This window comes from Perognathus longimembris, chromosome 10 (assembly GCF_023159225.1).
Source record: "Perognathus longimembris pacificus isolate PPM17 chromosome 10, ASM2315922v1, whole genome shotgun sequence".
NCBI lineage: Eukaryota > Metazoa > Chordata > Mammalia > Rodentia > Heteromyidae > Perognathus > Perognathus longimembris.
In genome coordinates this window covers 69,770,588-69,788,889 of record NC_063170.1, presented here as the reverse complement: position 1 = coordinate 69,788,889, position 18,302 = coordinate 69,770,588, and the positions used below count along the sequence as shown (strand labels likewise).

General features: G+C 39.7%; 1 protein-coding gene across 3 annotated transcripts in view; it reads left to right on the top strand.

The window, feature by feature from the left end:
• Positions 1 to 7,759: 7,759 nt before the first annotated feature.
• Positions 7,760 to 18,302, top strand: part of Tmcc1 (transmembrane and coiled-coil domain family 1) — a 102,510-nt gene continuing 91,967 nt past the window's right edge. For all 3 annotated transcript variants that reach the window (XM_048356308.1, XM_048356311.1, XM_048356310.1), the window contains exons 1-2: positions 7,760 to 7,814; positions 13,040 to 13,738. In XM_048356308.1, the coding sequence (XP_048212265.1) occupies positions 13,166 to 13,738 (573 nt within the window). In that variant the 5' untranslated portion in view covers positions 7,760 to 7,814; positions 13,040 to 13,165. The remainder of the gene's footprint in view (positions 7,815 to 13,039; positions 13,739 to 18,302) is intronic.

Sequence of the window (18,302 nt, the reverse complement as noted above, 5' to 3'; positions counted from 1 at the left end):
CCCCCAAATCAGGTGGGAAGCTCCCTTCGGGCGCTGGGAAGTCAGTTTAGCAGGGGAAGGGCAGAGCAGCCCCAAGGCCCCACAGGTTCCTGAACTTGCAGAACCGGCCCCGCCCCCTTCCCAACAGGGGCTGGGGGACGGCCGGCAGTGCAAGCCCCACCCGAGGCACCTGGACCTTGGGACTCTTACAACTAAAATCACAGGCGCTGGTGGGCAATACCAGCACAGCAGGGACACCTGGGCCTGATCACGTCCCTCCCTCGCAGCGGAGGCGAGGTCTGAGGGTGCTAAACCACACCTGGACAGTCGATCCCACTGGGCCCCACACATACCGCCCCCCCCCCCCAACGGACTCGCGGGAGGGCGCAAGCACAACCCGGGGCTCGCTCTGGGAGGCATACCCCGCTAAAGTGCCTGTTGTACTGGACGCACAGCGCACAGGAGGGCGGGGCCCCCAGCGACAGCACCCGCTCTGGTAGGTGTACCCTGCACTGGTGGGCGGGGCCACAGCGACAGCACCTGCTGCCGTAGACACGCCTACACAGGAGGGAGGGAAGAGCTACAAACCAAACCTGAGAAGCTATCCACAGATTTCCAGATGCGCAAATCACAAAGAAACATAACACAGTTCATCAAAGGGCAAGCCAACTCGCCAGCTCTAAAAAGCAGCATGACTGAAGAGGAGATGGAGACTAAGAAAGCAAATGAGGCCATGTTAACAGGAATGATGGAAAGCGTCAGAAATGAAATCAGAGGGCTGGGGATATGGCCTAGTGGCAAGAGAGCTTGCCTCGTATACATGAGGCCATGGGTTCGATTCCCCAGCACCACATATACAGAAAAAGGCCAGAAGTGGTGCTGTGGCTCAAGTGGCAGAGTGCTAGCCTTGAGCAAAAGGAAGCCAGGGACAGTGCTCAGGCCCTGAGTCCAAGGCCCAGGACTGGCCAAAAAAAAACAAAAAAAACGAAATGAAATCAGAAAACAATTCCAGGAGTTTAGAGCGGAAATCTTGAAGGACACCCAGGAAGCCAAGAAAAAAATGGAAGCAAAAATGGATACAATGCAAGCCTTCTTTAAAGAAAATCTTCACATCCTGAGAATTGAAATGCATGAAAAAATAGATTTAAAATACAACTCTTTAAAGGAAGAAATTTCCACGATCAGAGCTGATATGACAACCATAAATAGCTCTCTGACATCCATAAACTCTGCAATTGAAACCATAACACAAAGAATGGACCATATGGAATCCAGAATCTCTCGCCTGGACGATGAAGCAGCCGACAACAACCAGAAAATGACTACACTCCAAGAAAAGGTGAAGCTTCAGGGCAGACTAATCCAGGAACTAATGGGCAAAGACAAGAGATATAATCTGCTCATAATTGGAATAGAAGAAGGAGCCGAATACCAGAGCAGAGGGCTTAAACATGTTCTCAATAAAGTCATTGCAGAAAACTTCCCCAATCTCACAGGGGACACCATCCAGGTAACTGAAGCCTATAGGACACCTGTCAGGCCAGACCCCAGGAAAGCCACCCTAAGGCACATAATATTCAAGACTACAGACCTCAAGATTAAAGAGCAAATTCTGAATTCAGCCAAAGCGAAGAAGGAAACTTTCTACAACGGGAAGAGGATTCGAATAACATCTGACTTATCCACACAAACTTACCAAGCTCAAAGTGAGTGGAAGAACACCATTCAAGTACTTCAGGCTAACAATTTGCAACCTCGGATCAAATATCCAGGAAAACTGGAGTTCACATTCGAAGGGAAAACCAGATCTTTCCACACCAAAGAAGAGCTAAAGGAGTATGTGAATAAAAACCAGCCCTACAGCGAGTTCTAAGAGGGGAGCCCCAAACAACAGAGATCGTAAAAGACACACAGACAGAATCAGAAAGAAACTTCAATAGCCAAAGTCCAACAGAAAGAACAGCTCACTAAAGACAAGAAAAAAAAAAAAGAGGAAAAAACAGCCCAACAAGAAAATGGAAGGAGAAAAAACACCCTTATCCTTGATTTCTATAAATATTAATGGTTTAAACTCCCCGATAAAGAGGAGCAGACTGGCAGAATGGATTCGTAAACAAAAAATTGACATCTGCTGTCTACAAGAGACCCACCTTACAGCAAGAGACAAAAACAGGCTTCGAATGAAAGGATGGAGCAAGATCTACCAAGCAAATGCACCCACCAAAACGGCAGGTGTAGCCATTCTGATCTCAGACAAGCTGGACTTCTCATTAAAGTCAACTCAAAAAGACAAAGAAGGACACTACATATTAATACAAGGAAAAATCCAGAATCAAGACATCACTGTGATAAATGTATACTCACCGAACAAAAGAGGCCCTACATATGTCAAGCAAATTCTCACAGAATTACAGAACAAGATAGACCCAAACACAATCATAGTGGGTGACTCTAATACCCCTCTCTCCCCAAGAGACAAATCCAACACCCAGAGGATTAGTATGGGAGCTGAGGACCTAAATAACACCATTTCCCAAATGGATCTAACAGACCTATATAGAACCTTCCACCCTACAGAGACCCAACACACCTTCTTTTCAGCAGCCCATGGATCATATTCCAAAATAGACCACGTCATAGCCCACACAAAGAACCTCAGCAAATACAAAAGTATTGACGTCATCCCATGTATTATATCTGATCACAGTGGATTAAAGGTAACCCTCAACAACAAAGGATACCACAGAGGCTATACACACTCTTGGAGGCTAAACCCCACGCTGCTATCCCACACTTGGGCCACAGACCAAATTAAAGATGAAATCAACGAATTCATAAGCCACAGTGACAATGAAAACACATCACAAAGAAACCTATGAGACACAGCTAAGGCAGTAGTGAGGGGCAAGATCATTGCCCTCAGCACTCACATTAAAAGAATGGAAGCAGAGCAGGTGAATAACCTCACGATGAAACTAAAACAACTGGAGAAACAAGAAATGACAGAATCTAAAACGACTAGGAGGGGAGAGATCACAAAGATTAAAGAAGAGATAAATCTGATTGAAAATAGAAAGACCATTCAACAAAGAAATAAGACTAAAAGCTGGTTCTTTGAGAAAATAAACAAAATTGACAGACCCCTTGCAAGACTTACAAAAAAAAGAAGAGAAGAGACTCATATGCGTAAAATCAAGGACTCCACCGGAAAAATTACAACAAGTACACACGATATTCAAACAATCACAAGGAACTATTTCCAAAACCTCTACTCAGCAAAAAACAATAATTTTACAGAAATGGATCAATTCTTAGAGAAGAACAAACTGCCCAAACTGAACCAAGAAGAAATCAACGAAATAAACCAATAACTTACGGTGAGATACAGGAGGTAATCAAGAACCTCCCTACTAAGAAAAGCCCAGGCCCAGATGGATTCACCAACGAATTCTACAAAACCTTTAGTGAGGAGCTAATACCAATACTCCTCAAACTCTTCCGCGAAATAGAAACAGAGGGAGAAATCCCAAACTCATTCTACGAAGCTAATATCATACTCATTCCCAAACCAGGCAAAGACCCAACAAAAAAAGAGAACTACAGACCAATATCACTAATGAACACAGACGCAAAGCTCCTCAATAAAATATTAGCTAACAGGATCCAGAAACTGATCAAGAAAATCATACATCATGACCAAGTAGGCTTCTTCCCACAGTCACAAGGATGGTTCAACATCCGTAAATCAGTCAACGTAATTCACCACATAAACAGATCTAAAATTAAGAATTACATTGTTATCTCAGTCAGTGCCCAAAAAGCCTTTGACAAAATACAACATCTATACCTGTTTAAAAGCTTTGGAGAGAACAGGAATAGATGGAACATTCCTCAAAACAATAAAAGCCATATACAACAGACCAACTGCTAATATCATATTAAATGGAGAGAAACTTAAATCATTCCCCCTAAACTCAGGAACAAGACAAGGATGCCCACTCTCCCCACTTCTGTTCAACATAGTGCTGGAATCCCTAGCCATAGCAATAAGGCAAGCGGAGGACATGAAAGGGATCCACATCGTCAAGGAAGAAATCAAGTTATCCCTATTTGCAGACAACATGATCTTATATCTGAAGGACCCAAAAAACTCAGTACCCAAACTCCTACACCTAATAAACCAATTTGGCAAAGTAGTAGGATACAAAATCAATCCACAAAAGTCAGCAGCTTTTCTGTACACCAGCAATAGACAAACAGAAAAGGAAATTATGGAAACAATTCCATTTACAGTAGCCAAAAAAAGAATAAAGTACCTAGGGATCAACTTAACCAAGGACGTGACGGACCTATTCAATGAAAACTACAAAAATCTAATAAGGGAAATCAAAGAAGACACAAGGAGATGGAAAGACCTCCCATGCTCATGGGTAGGCAGAATCAATATAGTGAAAATGGCCATATTGCCCAAATTGTTATACAAATTCAATGCAATGCCTATCAAAATCCTAGCCACATTCTTCACTGAAATAGAGAAACCAATCCATAAATTCATATGGAACAGCAAAAAACCTTGAATAGCCAAAGCAATTCTAGGCAAAAAAAAGCAGTGCAGGAGGTATCACAATACCAGACTTCAAGCTCTACTACAAGGCCATCATAACAAAAACAGCATGGTATTGGTATAAAAACAGATCGGAAGACCAATGGATTAGAACTGAAGACCCAGAAATATAACCGCACTCTTACAGCCAACTGATATTCGACAAAGGAGCTAGAGACATACAATGGAATAAACATAGCCTCTTCAACCACTGGTGCTGGGAAAACTGGGCAGCCATATGTAGAAAACTCAAAGTAGACCCAAGCCTATCACCATGCACCAAGATCAACTCAAAATGGATCAAGGACCTCAATATCAGACCTGAATCCTTGAAACTACTGAAGAACAGAGCAGGAAAGATGCTAGAACTTACAGGCACAGGAAGGAACTTCCTGAATAGAGTCCCAGGGGCACAACAAATAGGGGAAAGACTCGACAAATGGGACTACTACAAATTAAAAAGTTTCTGCATAGCTAAGGAAAAAGCCACCAAAATAGAAAGACAGCCAACCATATGGGAAAGGATATTTACCAGCACAGCAACAGACAAAGGCCTGATATCTGTCATCTACAGAGAACTCAAAAAACTAAGCCCCTCCAAGCCCAATAAACCTATTAGGAAATGGGCAAAAGAGCTAAAGAGAGACTTCACGAGAGAAGATATAAAAATGGCAAAGAAACACATGAGGAAATGCTCAACATCCCTGGTAGTAAAGGAAATGCAAATAAAAACAACCCTGAGATACCACCTCACCCCAGTTAGAATGGCCTATACTCTGAACTCAGGCAACAACAAATGCTGGAGGGGGTGCGGGGAAAGAGGAACCCTTCTCCATTGTTGGTGGGAATGCAAATTAGTACAACCACTTCGGAGAACAGTATGGAGGTTTCTCAAAAAGCTCAATATAGACCTACCCTATGACCCAGCCATACCACTCCTAGGCATCTATCCTAAACAGCAAAACCTAAGATATCAAAAAGACATTTGTACTTCCATGTTTATCGTGGCACAATTCACAATATCCAAAATATGGAAACAACCCAGATGCCCCTCCACAGACGAATGGATCCAAAAAATATGGTACTTATACACAATGGAATATGACATAGTGATTAGGAATGGTGAAATATTATTATTCGCAGGGAGATGGTCAGAACTCGAAGAAATAATGTTGAGCGAGACAAGCCTAGAACACAGAAAACAAAGGGGCATGATCTCCCTGATATATGACTGTTATCAAAGGGAGACGGAGAGACAGTAGAGACCAAGTCTGTGAATACTATATATGTTCTTGATACATTGTATATTGTATATATGTCTACCTGACCTAGAGAAGGGATAGAAAAACAGGACTTAAGATATCACAAGAAATGTACACACTGCCCTACTATGTAACTGTACCCTTTTTGCACAACACCTTGTAAAAAAATTTGTGTTCAATTAATAAACAAAAATAAATAAATTTAGTTGAGTATTTAAACTCTATTTTTCCTCTCTATTATGTAGTTGTTCCCCCCCCCCCCCCCCAGGAGAATGTAGTTACCAGTCACTTGACCCAATTCTAGAATGAATAGTCTGTGCATACATAGTTTGCACTCATAGTAGTATAAATTCATACATAAATTTAGTTTTCTTGAATTCATTTTTCTCTCCCTTTTCCCCCTTCCCCTTCCTTTTCCTCTCTCCCTCCTCAAATCCCCGTCTCCCTCTCCCCGTCCCTTGCCCTGCCGCCCTAACCCTCCCTCCCCTCCTTTCCTCCTCCCTTCTCCTCATCTTAGTACACTTAATTGCCTGACACAAATAAGTACTTAATAACTAATTATCTCAACATTTGAATCCCTCCTTCCAGCCTTACTTAATTTTTTCTATACAAAAATGTCTACCAGCAGGGCGATCTGGTCTCCTTATTGATGCTCAGGCATACTGCTTTTTGCACTCTAGCAGGAAGTCTTTCTTTGTCCGTCTTTCTTCTTACCATTTTCTCCTTTAGCACTTAGCTCCAGCTTCTCTTTTAGTCAGGCTTTTCTTCACAAACCCAGTCCTGACTGGTCATTGTGAATTCTCGTGGCTATTGTAATCTTAGCACTTACGTTCTTGTACACTGCCTTATTTTTCTAGTGTATAAATCTTGTTTTGTGTCTTAGATTGTGAGTTCCTAGAAGGGATAAGATTGTGTGTGGTCTGCACAATACTGTGTACATAACAGATATCCCTAAAATACCTGTGTAATTAAATTGTTTCCTTGGTTATTGCTTATGAGATAGTTTTCCAAGAAAATTTCAGTTTTGGTACATTTCGATTTTCAGTCCTATCAGGTAGATAGTTATTTAGAATTGCCTTTGAATAAAAAATTGGTGATACATTAAAAGATACTAGAAAAATGTTTATGATGTTGTAGTGTTTTCATATACTTGGTTTTTATTGCTATCCTAACAGTCATGTACAGATGGGTTATAATTATATGTCAGGTTACAAGTACATTTCCTTTTGGACAGTGTCACCCCTTCCCTTACTCTCTCCCAGTTTTTCCCTCCCATCCCCCCCACCCTCAAGTTGTAGAGTTCATTTTCAGCATAGTGTCCAGTGAGTACGATTGCTGCATTTATTCACCCTTTGTCCCTCCATTTGTGCCTTCCCTTATATTCCCAAAGACATAAAAATGAACAAACAATAAAAAGAAAATAAAACAGCAGTTTTATAATTCATGTTACTTTAAGACTAGAGTTAGTGGGATATCTGTTTCTTATTCAATATAATAGTAATATACTGAATATTGTCATGGTTGTCCTAGTACAACCAGTGATATTTGTGATTTCTCTTCAAGTGCTGTTTAATATTTTTTCAAGCGTATTCTCTCCCCTCCTCCCTTTTTAAAAAAATTTTTTGATGGTACTGGGGGCTTGAACTCAGAGCCTTGCGTTTGCTAAGGCTGTCACAGTGCCTCTGAACTGTGCCTCTAGCCCTCATACTCTTCTTTCTTGATTACAACGTTTCTTGAATACACTTTCGATAAATTAGAAAATACTAAAAAGTAGTAGCAACATTGCCATACTCCTTTCTACTAGTAGAAGATAAGGAATTTTACTATTGTGTTCTGTGTACTTGCAGGTTTTTTTCTGTGTATCTGTATCCCTCTTTAAGTTTCTCACTTTGTAATTCTTAATGCTTGCTTTTTCAGCTTTTCCTAAAAGGATTCCTGTACACCCTAGAAGTGCTTGAAGAACAATGAAGGCAAGTATCCAATTATTTCTAGTCAGTGAAATTAACTTGGCTTATGACCAAATCAAAAAGCTTTGGTGGCCCATCTGTCAACAAACCAGAATATAGGATAAACCTTAAAGGAATGAAATGGCAAAGAATTTTGTATGTAATTTGGGATTGTTTTGTAGGACACCCTCGTGAACATTTGTCAGATTTAAAAACATGATTTTTTTTTCACTTGTTTCTGATAACAACCCAGAACAACTTGTTTCTTGTGAACCTATGGTGTATTAGGTCTTTAGCAAAACTGTGGGAGAAAAAAATCATTTGTTGAGAATTCTGAGGATTTAATGTGATTATCTGAGGTATTTAAACTCTGGGTGGCTGCCTCTTCTTGTCTTTTTCCATGTTTCACTCTCCCTTTCCCCGTTTTATGTTATTTTGCTCCCATTTTCCTTTCCCTACTTCTGATTGTGAGAAGTTGATTGTGTGCGTGTGTGTGTATATGTACACATGCGTGTGCATGTGCCAGTCCTGGGATTTGAACTCAGTGCCTGAGCTTATTTTGTTCAAGGCTAGTACTCTACTACTTGATCCACATCTCCATTTCCAGCTTTTTTGGTAATTGATTAGAGATAAGAATCTCATAAAAATTTCCTGCCCAGGCTATGTTTGAACCGCTGTCCTCATATCTCAACCTTCTGGGTAGCTAGGATTATAGGCATGAGCCACTGGCATCCAGCTTAAGAAGTTTTAGAGATGAAAATGAGTGAAAGAGAAGTTAACATTTCCTTACTACCAAAGTGCGCCTGGCTTTGCCATTGAACTTGTAGATGTTAAAAATCCAGTTAATTGGAGGATTTTATAAACAGAGCAACCATCATTTGAGCTTATTGTCTTAGAAAAGAAAATGGAGGAGATGTGAAAATTTGAAATTTTTGAGCTCATCTAGTGCTTACTATTAGCCATTTATATTATGGGATTATTGTAGCATTATTGTCTTTTGCCCTAGCTACATTCAAGGGTAGCTTTAGAGATGCTCTATACAGAGACTTTGAAAAACTTCAAACTTTTGGCCATGTTACTTGTTAGTGTTGATATCACAGCAGTAATACAGGTAATAGTTGTGTTGTGCTAGATTTATAAATCAATGCAGTGGCTTTTCAAAATCCTTATCTCACAACTTAATGTGTGAGGCCCAGTTTAGATTTTCTTAGGGCTCTATGGTATGGGAACCTATGCTAATGATTATAATTAAGTCCTGACTTGAGAAATTTGGGAATTTGTTACATTTTATTCCTCAATCTTGTAACCACGAGCTTAGGTTTGGAAAACTTAGTTTTTGTAAGTCTTGGCTTAGAAGTTAACACCCTGCTCCAGCTCTCCTAGAGCTGGCTAGCATTTCCAAGTATTTGTTAATAATTTAAATTTCTTTGTGTGTATGTCTATACCAGTGTTGGGGCTTGAACTCAGGTCCTCATGCTCATGCTTAGCTTTTCACTCAAGGCTGGTGCTCTACCACATGCATAGTCACACCTCTCTCTACTCTTTTTAGTTTTTGCTGGTGGGTTAATTGAAGATGACAGTTTCTCAGATTTGTCTACTGGGCTAGCTTTGAACTACATTGCTTCAGTCCTAGCCTCCTGAGTAGCTAGGATTACAGGCATGAGACACTGGCTCCCAGCCATTTATAAATTTTGAACATAATTGTTGTGTAAATATAAATGTCTAATAGAAAGCATGCAAGTACTAAAGGAGATTTTTTAAAAAATGTTTTGTTGTATATACCTTAACATTTTATATTGTATATACTGTGTATATATATAACACACACAAATATATTTATAGCATATGCATTACACTGTATATACTGTGGCTTCTTACCCTTCCTTAATTATACATTTAGTTTTATTTGTTACCATCTCAAAGACACAGCCAAGAAAGAAATCCTTAATTCTTTATAGATGAACAGTTGTCTTGGCCTCTAATGCAGTTTTCTGAGGCTCTTTATTGGCATACGTTTTGCTCACAGTGTATGAATTTAATTACCATCATGAGTTTGTATGGCAGACTAGTAGTTATTGAGTTATTTCTAATCTCCTTAGAGAAAAAGGGCCGTATAACAATATAACCCATTAACAATGTATAACAGCTAATCTCAGCCTCCTGAGTAGCTAGGATTACAGTCATGAGCAGTGGTATCCAGCCATTTCAAGTTTTTTTTTTTAATATAAAAGATGTATAAATGCTAGTGAAATCTCAGTTTCTTATCATTAAGATGTACCATTGTCTCTGTTTTCTTAAGTAGGAAGCAAACATAGTAAATTGATTCATAGTTCCCAAAGAAAGATGTGCTATGTAGGGAATTCCTAATACATTTTCTTTTACTCAAGTAGGTCCTTAGTTTTTTTTATCTACCACAACACTTCTCTTAATTTCTTGGGATAAACTTACTTTATACATTTTAGTAACAAGTCAGTTGTTTAGCTAATATATACAATTTATATAATTTAGAAAATATAATTTGGCAATATATAATTTAGCAAATAAAGGAAAATATAAGGTACCATTCACTGTCAGCCTATGGGTCTTATGTCTTCCCATCTTCTCAGTATAAGTACCCCAGTGCAGTAAGAGATTAGCTGTTGTGCATCGTTACTGATTATTTTCTTACATGAGATTAGAAATAACTCAGAACTACTAGTCTGCCATACGGACTCATGAGGAAGGAAGAGGGTAATTACATGCACATACTGTAGGCAAAACTTTTGCCCATAAAGAGTCTCAGAAAACTGCACTAGAGGTCAAGACAGGGTTAATCTATAAACAGTTACGGATTTCTTTCTTGGCTGTGTCTTTGGAATGGTAACATAAAAAATAAATGTACAACTAAAGAAGGTTAAGGAACCACAGTTGGATGGCAAGGTTTCAGAGGGACCACAAAGAGTTCCAGTGAGAGTCAGTGAAATGTTTCATTCTCGTGGCAGTTTTTCATTTGCCTCATTGAGAACAAAGTATTTTTGGAGTCCAGAAAGTTGGAAGGTACTGGTAAGAAATAAACATCTTTTATCCTATCATTGATAATGCTTTGAGTCATGAAGCGTTAGGAAAGAGACCTGGAATAGGGATCGTGGGAACTACCATGACCGTGTCATGTAGAACGGGAAGAAGGTCTTCAGTTAGTCATCACTGTGAGTTTGCATTCCTGATCTTCTGAAGCCTACTAGTATCCTTGAGTTTACATAACATTTTATACCCAGCCCCATTAGCTGCTCGGCAGCCACTTGGTGGCAATAGTCCACATAGCCCCAGCACACACTCTTCAAAGCACTTGGGGTAGTGTAAGGAGGTTTCAAGTTTTTTAACAAAAACTGAGGAAAAAAGGGGAAATAACCTCCTATAGCGTGCTTCTGTTTCTAGAAACTTCTGTGCATTTATACAGTTTTGTTTGATGCATTTATTTTGAGTTCATAAACTCAATTAAAAGGACCACTTTTGAGAACCGGGCATTGGTGGCTCACACCTATATTCCTAGCTGCTCAGAAGGCCAGATCCGAGGGTCATACTTTGGGTAGGAAAGTCTTATCTCCAATTAACCACCAAAAAGCTGGAAGTAGAGTTGTGGCTTAAGTGGTAGAGCTCTAGCCTTGAGCAATAAAGCTCAGGGACAGTTCCTAGGCCCCAAGTTCAAGCTCCAGGACCAGAACAAAAAAAGAAGGGAGGGAGAAAGAAAAGGAGGGAGGGAGGGAGGGAGGGAGGAAAGAAGGAAGGAAGGAAGGAAGGAAGGAAGGAAGGAAGGAAGGAAGGAAGGAAGGAAGGAAGGAAGTCACTTTTGGGAAAACATTTTATTGAGGAACATTTTTATCTCCTGCCATCTGTCTCCCCTACTCACTTTTTTTTTTTCTTGGCATGTGTCTCACTAACCAACTAATCATGGCAGTTGTGCTGCCTGTATCCTTCAGCTTCCTTTTAAATTCCTGCATTTAATGCTGTCGTATGATTGCAGTTTGGCCTTTCAGTTTCCCTACTGTTCATCATACATAGTTACTATAGTTCATTGCTTGTGAGTTTGTGTAGCTATATGGGAAGCTTATGTGAGGGATAATTCTCTTGGGAAAGGGCATTCTTTGAATCTCCTTTGGATTTTTTTTTTTTTACTATGTTTTGGTTTGGGGGTATTTTATTTTTTTGAGGTAGGGTCCTGCTGTGTAGCCCATTGACCTCAGCCAGCCTCCTGCCTTATCTTCCCCAGTGCTACTCTCTCTCTTTCTTTCTCTCTCTCTGTTTTTTGTTCTTTTGATGGCTGGTACTGAGCAGAGATCTAGGCATTATCTCAACACCAGGGGCTCACACCTGTAATTCTAGGTACTCAGAGGCTGAGATCTGGGAAATGTAATTTGAAGCCATCGGGGGCAGAAAAGTCTGTGAAACTTTATCTCTAAATAACCACCAAAAATCTAGAAATAGGAATGTGGCTCAATGACAGAGCACTAACTAGCCTTAGATGAAAAAAGCTGAAGGATTGTGCTCAGGCCCTGAATTCCAGGCCTAGTGCTCATGTGCGCACATGCACACAAGCATGCACATAAATACTTCTAGGCTATATGAAGCCTTGTTCTGTCCATACTGTTGATTCAAATGATGTCAGAAAGGTCATTTGTGTTTCAGCAGAAGAGAAAGCTTGTCACTTTTTATTGCCAGTGAGCTTGTTAGATCTGAATGGTAATAAGCAAATTACCATTTTTCACTAAAATCTACATAGATTGGGATAGCTACTTCTCACTGTTATTTGAATTTACTGAGTTTCAGCCCACTGAATTTCATGCTGAGTTATGAGTGAAACTGAGTTTTCATTCATAGCTGTGGTTATGAATGAAGAGGAATTAAATGCTAGACTAATCATATTAGATGGTCTGTACTCTAGATTTCTGCTACTATTGTGGTGTTCGTCCCAGACTGGCTCCCTGGTATCTAGTTCTTCATATTATGAAGAAACTTGTAAGGACTTTTTTCCCCCTAAATGTTATTTTCATTTCTTGTGAATTTATCTGGCTTGGGCTTTTTAGTCTAGAAAATATAACCCACTATCTGGAAAACTATCTTTTAATCTTCTGATTAAAGATTGCTAAACGATAGTGTTTATTTGTTTGGCTAGCAGCATGTTTTTCTTTGTTTTAACACTGTACATTTTGCATTTCTGCATGGATTTATGATATGAGGTTCTTTCTTTTCTTGTTTTTTTTTTTTAATATTAGATAGGCATGAAGCCGCCGTCTCACAGCTGCTTGCATGTCACTGTTGAAGCAAATGCCTACCTAATTTGACGGTCTTGGTGTGCTTAAAGTTCTTTTGAGTTTGCAAATAAGCATTTAAGTCTACTGATGGAGCCCTCAGGCAGTGAACAGTTATATGAGGACCCTGATCCTGGAGGCAGATCCCAAGATGCAGAGGCCAGAAAGCAGACAGAATCAGAACAAAAGTTATCTAAAATGACCCACAATGCTTTGGAGAACATTAATGTGCTTGGCCAAGGCTTGAAGCATCTCTTCCAGCACCAGCGCAGGAGGTCATCAGTGTCTCCACACGATGTGCAGCAGATTCAGGCCGATCCAGAACCTGAAGTGGATCTGGAAAGCCAGAGCTCATGTGCTGAGATTGATGGTGTCCCCACCCACCCCACAGCTCTGAATCGAGTTCTGCAACAGATACGTGTGCCACCCAAGATGAAGAGAGGGACAAGCTTGCATAGTAGGCGGGGCAAGCCAGAAGCCCCAAAGGGAAGTCCCCAGATCAACAGGAAATCTGGCCAGGAGATGGCTGCTGTTATACAGACAGGACGCCCCAGGTCTTCATCCACCACTGATGCTCCCACCAGCTCAGCTGTGATGGAAATAGCTTGTGCTGCCGCCGCCGCTGCCGCGTGTCTACCAGGAGAGGAGGCAGCTACGGAAAGGGTAAGTCTGTTAAATTGTACTCATCTGTGAACTTACTGTTCTTACAGACGTGTGTGTATGCACACACAAACAGCCTTCAAACAGATGTGCAGTTAATTTTCCAGTAGATCTATTGTTTCTGAAAGCCATGTATTTCTGCCTTTATAGCTAACTGCCACAAAACTAGTCTGCTTTTGAAAGTAGATCATTGGCTTTTTAGTTAGATTTTATAAATTTGATATTTTTTTGCTTTTACTTTTTTTTCTAATGTGTGGTACTGAGGAGTCAAACCCAGGGCTTTATGCATGCTAGTCAAGCAACTTTACCCACTGAGCCATATCTTCAGTTTAGCTAGATTTTTTTTTTTTAATCCAGATTTAGTATGTCTCTGTCTGTGCAAAAATAATGGCTTTGATTTGATGATGGATATGGGAATTGGTTAGAACAACCATGACGTGTTCAGAGAGGTTCTCTTTTCCTTTACAGGCTTATTGATCATCAGTCTTTTCTCCTCAGAAAGATCAAACTAGCATATCCAAACTGCTATAGTGCAATGGTATCTACATGGGTTATTAATACACATATGCTGTATAAACTTGGTTACCATTTATCAGTTGAAAGATAATATTGGAATTGCCAAAGGTAGATTGATAAGCTCAAAAGCACTTTTCTCAAAAGTATTATGTGTTAATCAAAAATTTCAAACCCAAATATTTAGAATTTGAAAGAATAAGTGCTTCCTGTAGAAAATTTTGAAAATAAAGGAAGAGTTAAATATTGGCTATTTCAGTGTGCTTTCTTTTTTTTGTAATAACCAATATTTTATTTCATTTAAATTAAAAAATTATCTTCAAGTAGTTGTGCAAAGTGATTTTAATTCACCATGCCTGTTTATGAGTACACTGCACTGGGATCATTCTTCCTCCCAACCCCAACAATACTTTCAAATGAGCAGAAAGTTTGTTTGGTTTGAAACAGTTGTTGTGTAATAATTACAGATTCACAAGAAGTTACAAAAAAGTATACAGGTGTTGTACTGTTGTACTGGGTACCATCTATTCATCCAACTCCCCACCTCCACCCCCCACACAAGGCAACACTTCCGCAACTATGATACAACATCAAGCCAGGAACTGACTTTGGTGCAGTCTATACTACAAGCTCCTCTGTTAGTGTGCTTTCTTAATACATTTACATATTAAAACTTTTATTGAAGACATTTTAAATATTTTATCTAACTATTAAAATTGATATGTTAAAGCTATAATCCTAGTAAATACATAATTGTATTCTTTTTCAGTTAAAACTATCATGAGCTTTTTAACTTTATTAAAATTGATATGTTAAAGCTATAATCCTAGTAAATACATAATTGTATTCTTTTTCAGTTTAAACTATCATGAGCTTTTTTTCCATACCTATGAATTTATTAATTTTATTGATGGTATAATGTGACATTTTATTATACCATACTTTATTAGTCATTTTGATATATGGAGCCAGAAAAGATAAAACTATTCAAATTTCCAATGTGTGTGTATATAAATAAATATATATAAATATAAAAAAATATATATTTTGTTTTTGCCAGTCCTGGGGCTTGGACTCAGCCTGAAAACTGTCCCTAGCTTCTTTTTGCTCAAGGCTAGCACTCTGCTACTTGAGCCACAGCGCCACTTCTGGCCATTTTCTGTATATGTGGTGCTGGGGAATTGAACCCAGGGCTTCATGTATGCGAGGCAAGCACTCTTGCCACTAGGCTATATCCCCAACCCCCCAATGTATTTTTTTATACTTTAATTCTTTTTTTTTTCTTTTATATGAGCACTGTCCCTAGCACTCTACCACTTGAGCTACAGTGCCACTTCTGGCTCCCCTCCCCCCCCTTTCTGTATATGTGGTGCTGAGACATCAAACCCAGGGCTTCATGTATGCTAGGCAATATTCCCAGCCCTCTCTTTTTTTTTTATGTTGTTGTTTTAGGGTGATATACAGCAAGGTTAACTTTACATATATTGGGTGACGTGTACATTTAATTCCTTTTAGGATTCCAAGTGTGAACCAACAGCATCTGGCTTTAGTTGTTTATTTTTATGGGAGAATTTTGAATCTCAGTGTTAGAAATGTATTCCAGTTTAGTGCCCAACCCCATTCTTACAAAGTCCAATTAAAGTATTACAGCTACTATGTTGCTACACTAATATATATGTATACATATATCGTATGTTATATGTTAGAAATATGTGTCTTCATAAAACAGTGCCAGTATTATTGCTGTTTTTGGCATTCTGTTAATGAGTAAGTTTCAGTTAGAGGGCAATGAGAGGATGGATGCACACCTTGAGTTTTCTGAAGAGAAAGTCTGAACTAATTGACTTTGGTGCATTATTAAGACTAATAACACTTGGAAGTGTACTATGTCACTTTTCTGTTTATAGACAAATGTAGGAAAAGCAGTGTGTTTTTAGTAGGTTGCATTTAGAGACCTTTTTTTTTTTTTTTTGGCCAGTCCTGGGGCTTGGACTCAGGGCCTGAGCACTGTCCCTGGCTTCTGTTTTCGCTCAAGGCTAGCACTCTGCCACTTGAGTCACAGCGCCACTTCTAGCCTTTTCTATGTATGTGGTGCTAAGGAATCAACCTAGGGCTTCATGTATACAAGGCCAGCACTCTTGCCACGAGGCCATATTCCCAGAGCGTATATGTTAAATTAAAAAAAAAATTTGAGTTTATCTTAGTTGAGCTACAATACAAGCAAACCCAGCAAGCCAGCTTTCCTGTTCTCTGAAGGGGAAAGAAATCGGGTGGCAAAGGGTAATTCCCGTTACTGTCCACCAGATGGTGCCATAGGCCAAGATCAGGTAGGTGGAAATGAGTCAGCCCTGATTGGGCTTGGATGAATTGGAGATATTTTGAGAGGTTACTTGTGTGGGAGAGGCTGGACTGAGCACAAGTGATTATGATGTAGTAGTTCTTGTTATAAATATTTAGTTGGTTACTATAGAAATGGGAAATGGGCGGGCTGGGAATTTGGCATAGTGGTAGAGTGCTTGCCTCCTATGCATGAAGCCCTGGGTTCGATTCCTCAGCACTACATATATAGAAAAAGCCAGAAGTAGCGCTGTGGCACCAGTGGTATGCTAGCCTTGAGCACAAAGAAGCCAGAGACAGTGCTCAGGCCCTGAGTCCAAGCCCCAGGACTGCCCCCCCCCAAGAAAGAAATGGTGCCTCTCTCTCTCTGTCTCTCTCTGTCTCTCCTCTGTCTCTTTCTCTCTGTCTGTCTCTGTCTCTCTCTTTCTCTCTTTGTCTCTCTCTCTGTGTCTCTCTCTCTGTCTCTCTCTCTCTGTCTCTCTCTCTGTCTCTCTCTCTCTGTGTCCTAGAGCTTGAACTCTGGGCCTGAGGCACATTCCTAGCCCTTGCTTTTCTCTTATAATTGAAGCTGCTCAGGAGGCTTACATCTGGGGATCGCAGTTCACAGCCAGTAGGCAGAAGAGTCCTTGAGACTCCTACCTCCAATTAAATACCAAAATGCTAGAAATGGAACTGTAATAGAAGTGACAGAGCCCTAGTCCTGTGCAAAAAAAAAGCACAGGGACTGTATCCAGGCCCTGAGTTCAAAATCCTGGGATCACAAAAAAAGAAAAGAAAGAAAGAAAAGAGCCCTGTGTCAGTGGCTCACGCCTGTAATCCTAGCTACTCAGGAGGCTGAGATATGAGGATTGCAGTTCAAAGCCAGCCTGGGCAGGAAAGTTCATGAGACTCTTGTCTCCAGTTAACCACCAGAACACTGGAAGTGGGGCTGTGGCTCAAGTGCTTCAAGCCCCACAACCATCCAAAAAAGAAAAAAAAAAAAAAAGAAAGAAAGAAATGGAAAATAGTGTAAATATAGGTAAGATTGACAATGTTAGAAATTTAAAAATACACAAAGGTTAAAATAACCCACAAGATTTGTGTGGGAGAACTAGATAGAAAATAGTGTTTGTTTCCCGAGTAAATTGTTGAAAATTGTAGTTTTAATGAAAGCCAGTAAAGCCCTCTATTTTCTACATAGGTAGTATCGTATGGGTTGCTGATACTGTCAAGGGCATATGTTATATGCATAATTCATAATATGAGACTGCAAAGGGGGTCAATATTAGAAATGGAGATGTAGTTTTGCTTTTAAGTGGTTCTGCCTGAAAGGTACTTTATAGGGCAAGGCGTGATTGCCAGAGCAAGCAAAATAGTTTCATTATTCTTAGTAATTTTATCTCATTAAAAACATTGTTATGTCATTAACTATGTGGTTAATAACCATTAAGAGTGGAAGTTGTGGCTATATAGATAGACAAGGTGTTCTTGATCTTGGCTAATTGTTATAGTAAGTTTTAACATCATAGGGATGTTTCTTAAAATTTATTTTAAAAAACTGGATTGTATTCCTTGTATTCAGAAACAGCAGTTTTAGGTTTGTTAACAGGCAAGTTCTGTATTACTCATCTGAGGACAGCTTTATGATGAAGACTCAATGTAATACAAAGTAGACTTCACTCTTCAAACTTAAAATTGCTCATGGTGGTATACGCCTGTCATCTCAGTAATCAGGAAG